Source organism: Miscanthus floridulus, chromosome 12 (assembly GCF_019320115.1).
Source record: "Miscanthus floridulus cultivar M001 chromosome 12, ASM1932011v1, whole genome shotgun sequence".
In the NCBI taxonomy this organism is placed as follows: domain Eukaryota; kingdom Viridiplantae; phylum Streptophyta; class Magnoliopsida; order Poales; family Poaceae; genus Miscanthus; species Miscanthus floridulus.
Window position 1 is genome coordinate 3587783 of NC_089591.1, and position 11104 is coordinate 3598886.

Genomic DNA, 11104 nt, shown 5'->3' on the forward strand with positions numbered 1-11104 from the left:
GACAGCGACCCCGAATCATCGATCTCATCGTCGATGGTCGCGAAGAGGATTTCAAGGTCTCGATGTGATAATCTACATCCTATGCTGTACCCAACGATGCAACTGCCGATATCCTTTTAGCAATTTGGATGAGCTTTGGACCGGTGCCGAAGCGTTGGATCCTGCGGCATGTCCAATGTTTTGGGGTTGGCCGTTGGATTTGGCATAAGAACTACACTTTGGCTTCGGCGTTCGAGGAAAGTCATTAGGGAAGAAGACGATGGAAGAATCTAGATAGAATATTATGTATTTTTTATTTTAGATTTTTTTCATATGTAATTTAAGGATGTACTATGCCAAGAATTAATATAAGTCCTCCTCTCCTTCGCAAAAAGATAATAAGTTAATAAAAATAGTGATATTACGGACTAATTTTTTTAGGAAATGTAAAAATTTCAGCCTCTATGACCGCACACAGCCAACTCTTACAATGTTGTCAGCTTATTTGCTGACAAAATAAAGGAAAAAGAGTGCACTCAAATAGTTTAAAATCATATACAAAGTCTATTATTTCTTTGCTACCATTCTTGACAAATACATCTAAAGCGATGACCTCCAACGTTTTGCTTGCACATCAAAACGTCTCCTTTATCTTCACGCTGCAACAGCACGCACAACCGCAACCAATATGCTCCTCTGAAAATAGCTTCTATAGAAGAAATATTTTGTTTTTCTCAAAAACAATGTCATTACGAGTGCGCTAAATTTCCCAAATAATAGCAGTAGCCTCCACAAAAATCTATTTTTTTTGTTCTCCCTCACAATGCCCGTGAGCCAGCCTCTAAGCATTGATGGGGTTAGCCAAATAGCAATATGAACAATATTCGAAATAGTTTTAGCATGTTCCCCCAAAAAAAGGTTTTAGCATGGCATCAATAAAAAAAAAGATGCTTTATTGTTTCATTGCGATCACAGAAACAATGCCTTTGGCTACTAGTCCAGTTTCTCTTATCTTAGCTAAATTGTCCTTTGTTAAGATAACACCTCTTTGGAGGTACCAAAGGAAGATTTTTATCTTAAGAGAGAGCTTCAATTTCCAAATGGATTTATTAGTGAAAAGGGTATCTGGTTTATCAAGTATGAACATATTGACCATGATTACGTAGATCCCAGTTAAAAACATCCCTCATTTGAAAGTTGAACATTGGTTATTTTAGCTACTATATGTTAAGCCAAGCCATCAATTTATCCTCGGTTAATGCTCTGCGAAAACAAACATTAATCGGCACTTGATCCATGACCGTCTCCACAGTTCCAAATAAGGCAATCATGAACAACAAGCAATGCAATTTGCAGAGCCGCTCAACGAAGATCCTCCATGGCAGCAGGTTTAGCCATGACGTGATGCCAATGCCATGCATGTCCCCCGCTTGCCCCCGTCTCCATGACCGTCATCGTCGTCGGGCCTCTCCAGGCCCACAGCCTTTCTAAGCCCAATCCTTCTTCGATGAAAATACAACTGCAAAAGAACAAATCTCTAAGCACGTTGGACCTGTTGTACCGGAGTTGAGAAAGAAATGACGTTGTAAATAAAAAACAATAACAAATAAAATTCTACTAGTGCTTAAGATCAATGAAGCAGTCATTTGATTGTTGTGTTGATGACAAAAAAAATGACACATAGCTGCGTTTTTTTCTTTAAAAAACAAACCATCGGCCAAAACCGAGACATTTTGGTTTGACAAAGTTGCTTGCATTATAGGTGTTTGATTTATACTCAGAGCAAGACCTCATCTATACTCAACACCTAATATTAAAGGGTAAAATTAATATTTAGGTTGCTCGAGTGGCATCGAGACGCGGAAGGAGCCTTGGGCACGTGGTTGCAGTAGGCTTGGTCGTGGGGCCCTAGGCTAAAGATGGCAACGGTCCCCGATACCCGATGGGTATTTGATCCATTAGGGGATGGAGATGTGATCATATCTTTACTCACGTGCATCTAAATGGGCAAGAATCCATCCCCGACGGGTATAGCGGGTACGGAAACGTTACCTGTTTACCCGTCCCCGTCACCTATTGGGGAACCCGACTATTTGAGCTGTCATGCGAGTATTAGACCCAAAGAAGCTCAATATAGGTATTTTGGACTAAATTTGAACAATCATATATATAGTTTGTGTGTTTTAGGAACCCTAGTTCAATTTTTCCTCACCATCTCCGCCAGCAGCACAAGCACGTCTGCCTCACGAGCGCTCGTGCCCCTTGCTTCCTCAGTTCGGTCTCTCTGCCACCTTTGCTCGTCCTCCTCGCAACCTCGCTCCTTCTCCTCGGCATCTCCAAGACTCCGACACTTATACCCGGATGAAGAAGAAACGTCTCCGATTGCAAAGCTACGACTCAAGTGTCCTTGTTTATCGGGTATGCAGTACCCGTCAGGTATCTGTTACCCGACCGATGCCCGACGGATACGGGGATGGACAAGAATCTATACTCGAGACAGTTAACTGGGACGAAGACGGGATGAATTCTCCATAGCGGGGAAGAGAATGTTCCGACGATACCCAACAGGTACATCCCCGTTGCCATCCTTACCCTGGGCGGCAACTTCCGCACGCATCACAGAGAGGGAGACAGAGGTGGGAGAAGAACCTAATGGGTGAGGGCCACCTGTCGGTGACTGAGGGAGTGGCAGATGGCATCAGCAACTGACGGGCAAGACCCGCCTGCCGGTGTCCATAGGGAGTGGGCAGACGGCAGAGGTATTTTCGTCTCCAAACAAACTAACAAGGTAAACACAGTCAACTAACGGATGCCTAGTCCAAATGAACAGCAGTGCCATTTACGGAAGGTTATTTCAAGTTGGCGCTAGACAAGGAAGTTCAAATTTTCGAGTGCTATATACGAAAGAGTGATTTATTTCAGTGCCAAAGTCATAACTCTCTAAAATAAAAGATGAAAAGTAACAGCTGAATACGGGATGAAAAAGTAATAGCTGAATACGGGTGAATGCATCAAAAGTATTCTGAATGAGCAAAACTTACATAACAGCACAATTGGAGTTCTCGGAAAAAGAATAATCTGTACTGAAATTACATGGTATAGTTCCCCTTTTCAAACCGACGAGTGAAACATGACCACAACACCTTAATTTGGTGCACTAATACTCCAGAGTTCATAAAGTACAACATAAGAAGAGTCTATCACCATTTGCCTCATTGTACAACAACTAATTCAATTATTTGCCAAAATCCAGATGGTAGGCCGGTACTTTCCGGAAACATTTTATTCAAGCGCTTATACCATAAACAAATTGGGAACTTCAACAAGCACTAATGAAATATCGAGACAACCATTTGAGAGCAGCAAAAACACTGCAGAGTCGAAAAAACTCAAACCGCGGCCTTGAGGAAGGAGCTAGAACAGGCAGCAACATATCCTGGAACAAAATAATCCAACACTAAGAACCAGCGCAAGCAAGCTATAGCACACCAGGGTGAACTGCAGATTCTTTCTGAGTTTTGCACCTGAAACACAAAGGTAATTTCAGTCAGAACCAGTGAGCAATTTGCTTGATTTGGAAAATATATAGCAAACAGTAATTAGCATAAATAGAGAAACAGTATTAGAGGCAGTGCCAGACGATAATATCCTAGTAGTGAATAATTGCAGTGAGGCACCGATTTCTTTTGCAGGAAGAATAAATTCATTGTCAAATATGACCAAGGTCATCGTGAATAATACTACTCAGGAGTCAGGACAAGATCCCATCTACAATTAATATTAAACCAACCTAGATGTGGCTCTGGAAGGTATGGACCCAACTGACCAAATATAATTGGTATATCAAAACCAATGTTATGCAGAAGAGAAGCAATTTGTTTCACTCAATCTAAACAAGAATTTTTAAGAATTTCAATCAGTAAGCAATACCATCTACAATTCATATTAACCCAACCTAGATGTGGCTCTGGAAGGTATGGACCCAGCTGACCAAAATAATTGGTATATCTGAAGAATAGAATTGGTGGAATTGGATGTATTGCATTGGGTCTCATGGGCTGATTATATAGGGTACATAGGACTAACACCTCACGTGGGTACACAATGTGGTACTATTCCTATTTACTCTAACATCCCCCCGCAGTCACAGCGGGAGCGCTGCAGACGGTGAGACTGAAAAAGAAGCTGACAAAGCTAACATCCCCCGCAGTCATAACAGTCGATGCATCGCGTGTGCCGTGGCTGGAGAAGCCGATGACTCCTCATGCAAGGCGGTAGCCCTTTATGCCGATGTCGAGGTAGCCAAGTATGACGGCGCAGTAGCCGTGGTCGAAAAGCCGTGCTGAAGATGGCCGAGGTCGGCGTAGTTGTGGTTGGGTTGTCGTGTCGATGGAGCTGCAGGCGCACAAGGGGCGCCATGGTGATGACGGAGGCGTCAAGGCAGTTGTTGTGGGAGAAGGCGATGCCGAAGTCGACGCAATCAGGGCCATCGTGGACGTAGAAGGCGACGACGCAATCGAGGCAGACGGGGTGGGAACGGGAGGGTCGATGCTGAAGTCGATGTAGTCAAGCCGCCTGAGTGCCGAAGCGCAGGCTGGGTTTGCCAGACCCAACAACGCATCGGGGACGAAAGCACGCGTCGGCGTTGCCAATACCGGGCGTACAAGGGAGAGGGCCCCAACCACAGTGACACTGACGACGTGGTTGTGCTGGACGAAGAAGAAGCAATGCGGTAATGATGCGTCGGCGAGCAGGGCTCAGCAACGACGCGAGGGGTGCGACCGGCAAGCAGGGCTCAGCGACGGCGTGGGTAGCAGCAGCTCGATGATGAAGACACATGACGAAGACCTTGTGCAGACGAATGGTGCAGCAAAGTTGCGTAGCACAATCGTCGATGCACAGGGGACGACGATGTAGATGCAACGGCGAAGCGGACACACGGACAGCGGTGCTACGGCCCGACAAGGCGACACAGCAGCAAGCCAGCAGCCCTGTTGCTCGGAGAAGATGCGCATAGGACTCGACGATGGACGTCACGGGAGCCGTGTGGATCACGTATAATCGGTTGTACGGACCGAGTACACGCGAGGTGGAAAGTCGGCGGAGGCGTCCCGATCTGTTTGTGGCGATGACGACGGTGTAGACGTGCAGGCTGAATGTCCGAGAAGCAACGCAAAAAGGAGTCCCCTCAGCATCACATGCCCCGGCCAGGCCGCACAGTTGAAGATGTAGATGACGGTGAAGTGGAGGCCGATGCCGGAGTAGTACGCGCGAGGTCGACAGGTAGTGGGCAAATCAATCCCGATCAGTGATCAGGCAAACCAAAAAGATACAGCAGCAGGAGATCGGGTGTACCCAGCAACGCAGCACGGCGGCGGTGGCACGGCCCGATCGCGCAGCGCAAGGCGCACTTCGGGTCGCGGATGCACGGGGTTGAAGGCGCCGACGCGGATCGACGTGGTTGATGGGTAGATCCGCCCAACAGCAGCGACACGCTAGATTTGGCTGCCTCCATGGTAGCGCAAGGTCGGGGCGTGTGGCCGGGCCTAGCCGCCACCATGGTGGCATGGGACGGGGCGAGATCCATCTGCCTCCATGCGATGAAGATCAGGAAGGTGTTGACGGCGACAGCCAGCGACGAGCCCGAGGGCGAGGCTGCGGCGGCCCGACGATGGCGTAGGGGTGATCCCGATCTGCTGCGCGACGATGACGATGGCAGACGGATCAATAGGATCGGGCGCCTAAACGGGGGCGCTGCCCCCGGCGGAGATCGACCTCTCCCCAGGGGCGCGCGGCGCGGAAGCGGCGCCGGCTAGGGTTAGGATCTAAACCTAGGCGAATGATACCATGAAGGAGAATAGAATTGGTGGAATTGGATGTATTGCATTGGGTCTCATGGGCTGATTATATAGGGTACATAGGACTAACACCTCACGTGGGTACACAATGTAGTACTATTCCTATTTACTCTAACAATATCAAAACCAGTGCTATACAGAAGGAATTTGTTTCGCTCGATCTTAAACAAGAACATAAGAATTTCAACCAGTAAGCAATACAAGACCATAAATTTGTTTAGGGCTTCTTCAAATAGTGAACCCGAGCAACAAATTGCAAATTTTGTGAAAACAACAGAAAACTAAATGCAAATCTTAAGTCATAAACAAAGACAAATTCTATTTCCTATTTTGATTTCGCAGTACTTTTTTTCTTCTCTCTCAAATACACAGGAGAGTTGTGTATCATTGCATTAAGAAGAACAGAACTTAAAGTACAACGCACCCAAAAAACACACGACACACCCACAAACAGATGCATGGATTAGTTTTGCAGTCTTGTATTGATTGTCTTGCCAAAGTTCATTAAGATTAAGAATAGAGATATTTAGATGATAAATCTTTTACAATGGTAGAAATATTATCATTTTGCTACAATATCAAAGACTAATTAGCTAATAGGAACACCTCAGCATTTATATGAGCATAAAGGCAAAATATTGAACAAATCATGTGACACTTAATTCTCTCCATTATGGTAGCTTCGGTAAACATTACTATGGATAGTATGGTGCTAACTGGTACACTTGACTGAGTAAGAAAACACGACAATCTAGGGAGACTTGTATATTCAGTTATTAAATGTTGAGTTAGTGACACAATGCACTGCAGTGAAGTTAAACAAAAAGATGCCTTAATGTATACCTGTTGCAAAACGCACGAGATGCATAGTTGTGATTGTTGCAGTTGTTGCACAACCAGTCCCCGTCGCGCCATTTTGCCCTAGCAAGATGCAAGAGCATATGTGATACAGTTAGCTAACCCAGATTCTGTCAGATGTTAGTAAACTATTCATGCAAGTCTTGCACTATACCAGCGAAACATATTTGCACAAACCAGAAATTTTCATGAAGTGTCCATTGAACAGTGGCAGAACCTTGATCATGAGTTATGGAACTTAAATTTTACAACTTATTGTGAGGTTTCCTAAAATGGGGTCTATACAGTAAAAACGCCCATTTAAAAAAAAAGTACTAACATAAACGGACATGCCAATTAACATATGAACTTGGAAAAATGGTGGTGCACATAATTCTCTACCACCCCACAAAATTTCATATATATAAGCCATTCCCTCGCTGCCCCTAGTTTTCTCAAAATGTTCCACCAGATTTATTTAGGTACAGTTTCCTTTAATGTTGATCGGCCATGGGGTCATAACTTTCTTTTCAGTTTTCTTTCTCTACTGCAACTATACCTATTCAAAACTATTTACAGTTCAAACCTTCTAAGCCAACTCCACTTAGCTATTTCCTATGATGTATAAAAAAAAACTCAACCTGCAGGGAGTAAGACAGCCCCCGGGCATTTTGCTAAGAAGACCTCATGCAGGTCGAGAAAACCCCCAAACCCCTACCCCACCCATACACATTCTATGATGTATAATGTTTCAGTTATTCTCGAGGTGTTAGTATTTTTCTACCCTGATCACTATCTTGCAAATAATAAAATTTCTAAGAACCTCTAGTGTGATGATGAACATCAAACACGACTACACGAGTGTTTGGAATCACTTGATTGTTAGCCTTAAATCCTAACACTATCAACAATTTGATGAAGTTCATACAGGATTATAATTCATATAATGTATTTAATTTGCAAATAAGTATCTTTGATTTTTTTTAGGTTGAAGCTGTACCCTTTTCCCATAAGACCAGACGTTCCTTGCCCAGATGGTAATACCATTGAGCTCCCATTGTCAAACTTGGAAAAAGCACCCTGGCCATTGCTGCTTCCAGCTCCTTGCTCAATACCCAAAAACAAATTATTTGGACCTGCTGTCTGCAAACAAATTAAACAAGAAAATCAATACCACAAAGCATTTAGGCAATTAGTCACAACAGTTAAAGAGGGCTACAGATACATACTGAAAGTGGATAATTGTCATTTCCTGGATTTAGCCTTTTATTATCCCAGTCATTGGCCAGCTCCTCTGAGGCCAACCGCTTAGTTCCTAATGCTGAAACAAGCAGAGATTGAGAATGAAGATAAAATAATCTGTTGACATCAATCCTAAAATTAACAGGAGCAGTAACTGTGATGCTACATGTAAGCATAACAAAGAATAACAACAGAGAATGAACAGGCCCTGAATGAAGCATGGATCTAAATTTACAATCACCTTATGCTGATCACAAAATCGAATAACGTTCACCGGACAATAATCTATATGCAAAGTCCCCCCCCCCGCCCCCCCCCCCCCCCCCCCCCCCCCCTGACACACACAAACAATTACCCACCACCACCAAAACACCCAATCTTGGAACCTAGACTGGTGATGGGAGTTTCATCAGCCCACAGATTTCAACGGTCTAACCAGTGTAACTCAGGAGAATTTGGCATTGAAAAAACCCAACATATGTGAAACCAGCACTCATCTATTAGCATTGACAATTAGAGTGACTAAAACACAACTGGCAAGCAGACACAGCATGCACCCTATTGGAATGGTAAGCATGGAACAGTTACTCCAACAGAGGAGTAGGTATGTTGCATGGGTTAAATAAAAAGAACATTGTGGGAACTGAGGAACTGATTGTCTTACTGGAAGAGGCATCAGATGTAGCTTTCATTGTTGTGGAGGGAATGCCTGATGGTACAGGTGCACCACACTCTTTGCACTGGAAAAGAGAGTTAAGGAGGGCATTAAAGCATTACAGAAAACAGCAGAACCAAAAACACATTAAAGTTCAGAGCGCATGGCCAAAATTGAGAAACATTTGCTAAGGCTAACTATGATATTGACTGAACCAGATTAGCGTATTTTATAATTTTATGATTACCTGAGTACGAGATGAATAGTTATGAAATCCACAGCTGCAGAGCCAGTCTCCATTACGCCAATCCTTTGGAACACCTGGAAACTGATTTGGGTTGCTGTTGCCAAATGGCCAACCAGAAGATTGCATCCCATATCTACCAGCCATCCCATAGGGCCAGTTTGCATTTGCAAGTAGTTGCTGCTGCAAAGGTGAGTTGGCAGCCATCCCAAAGTTCATCTTATAGGCAGAAGCAGAAGCAGCAAGGCTTTGTTGTAGTCTTGCAATATAAGTTGCATAAGCTGGCATAGCCATCCCTGCCATTTGCAATGCTGCCATTGCTGCTTCCTCCTTGGGCAGGCCACACTTTTTGCAGTTCTTTCTGGATGCATAATTATTGTTACTGCAACCTATTCATCCATTTGCCGCATAAACCAACCAGCACAGTAGGCAGCAAAACGCACCGAAGCGCACGCACACCCACCACCACCATGACCAGCCATCACGCACAAACCCATAGAAAGGAATAGACACACGCACACTAGTCATTACTTAGCACACTCATTGGTAATTTTTTTTCTAATCTTATCCACATACAGTAGCATTCAATGAACAAAATAAACAGAAGGAATCATGAAATCAAAAATTTTCTAATAGGTAGTAGCAATAATTGAAGCACAAACAAAAATGATCCAAAAGATACTTCCAGGAGTCGGAACATAGTACTAACAAAAACCCTAACTGCAATGCTTTCAAGAGCGAGATACAGTTTGGTCATATATTTTTTTTTCTAGATCAAAGAGCATGACTAGGCTGGGTTGCATAGAAAGCTTAAGGAGCGGTGGTCAAGTAATTTTTAGACTTTCCTTTCTTAGTTCAAATGAAGTTTCTACTTCCTTTATTTACACCTGCTCTGTTTTTGAACTCATCATTTAAAATGCAACTAACTTGCCTTATTAACATCTTCTCTGCATCACTAGAGAAAAAGTCTAGTTAAGAAGGATACAATAATTACCAGGGCTATATATACCAACATACTAGATTCTAGTAAGAAGCCAAAAAAATAACACAAAGGATGAACAAGTAGAAGAAGAAATGCTAGATTCACTAAACTATCAATGTGCTGCATAGGGAATGGATGAGAGCCTGCGTCTCTCTACATCAAGGGACGGCGCAGAAACATAAGGCGAATAGGTGATTCAGGGCTGGGGTAATCATGTAGGGTAGAGCGGCGAGAGAGGCGTTACCGGTGCAGATCCAGTCCCCGGCGCGGGGAAGCCACTTGGAGTCGCGCGGGGTGTTGGGGTCGACGAGGAGGCGCGGCTGCTTGCAGCGGTTGCAGAGCGAGCGGAAGGCGTAGTTGCGGTTGCCGCAGCTGCCGCAGTCCCAGTCGCCCTCCCTGCCGCCGCCCCCTCCTCCTCCTCCTCCGCCGCCGCCGCTGCCGGACGACGAGCCCGCTCCTGCGCCGCCGGCTCCGGCCATCGTGAGGTTACACGAGCTGGGGTGGGGTGGGGTGGGGTGGCGACGGGGCTGGAAACGGAGGAGGTGGAGGATTTGGTTTGGTCTGTGGGCGAGGGCGAGGGATCGATTTGGAGAAGGATCCGAGGGGGGAGCGACAGGGGTATATTCGGCTTCGGCTCCGACCGCCACACACCGGTGTCGATTTTTTTTTATTTTAATATTTTTTTAAACTAATTTTAAATCTAACACTATTTTTTTTTCTAAAACTAACACTTTTGCTCGAACCTATTTTTCTGGCTCAGCGAAATACCTGTGTCGCGCGCATGCATAGTGGCACGGAGAGAGGGATGACGTGGCGACGAACGGGGCGCTGACCGGTGACGTGGCAGGGTCTACCACGCCACCGATGTTGGTGTGGCAGTGACGCGCCATGATCGGTGGCGCGGCAGAGGCGGCTAAAGGCCCGCGGCCCAGTCCCGCGCACGCCGGCGCGCCACCCCCCTCCGGCCGCCCGCCGCGCCCTCCGGCCACGCACGGCGGCTGCCCGCCGCGCTACGGACGCCCGCCGCGTCCGCCACCGCCCTCACTGTCGCGCCGCCGCCCTCATGCAGTTCAACCCTCGCTGAGGTGAAATTTGGTGCATATTTCTTCATAATCAAAACCCACGTAACTTCTTGGTTGATTGAGTTTTTATGATTTAAATTGTTATATGCTTGTTTTGTTACATAGAAATATTAATCCAAATGATCATTTTACTCAAGCATATAGTGAAAGCACTAGAACCTCCAAAATCATGCATAACATTATCGATATCGTACTGTTATCAGCATACACAAATCGTAAAACTTA

General features: G+C 45.2%; 1 protein-coding gene across 1 annotated transcript; it reads right to left on the bottom strand.

Moving 5' to 3' along the window:
• Positions 1–3008: 3008 nt before the first annotated feature.
• LOC136496885 (ranBP2-type zinc finger protein At1g67325-like) lies at positions 3009–10365 on the bottom strand. The gene is made up of 7 exons (XM_066492655.1): positions 10042–10365; positions 8819–9204; positions 8581–8656; positions 7904–7995; positions 7675–7817; positions 6681–6758; positions 3009–3503 (listed from the first exon to the last, which is right to left on the bottom strand). The coding sequence occupies exons 1-7, from the start codon at positions 10274–10276 to the stop codon at positions 3458–3460; spliced, it is 1056 nt and encodes a 351-aa protein (XP_066348752.1). The 5' UTR covers positions 10277–10365; the 3' UTR covers positions 3009–3457.
• Between the last annotated feature and the right edge of the window lie 739 nt (positions 10366–11104).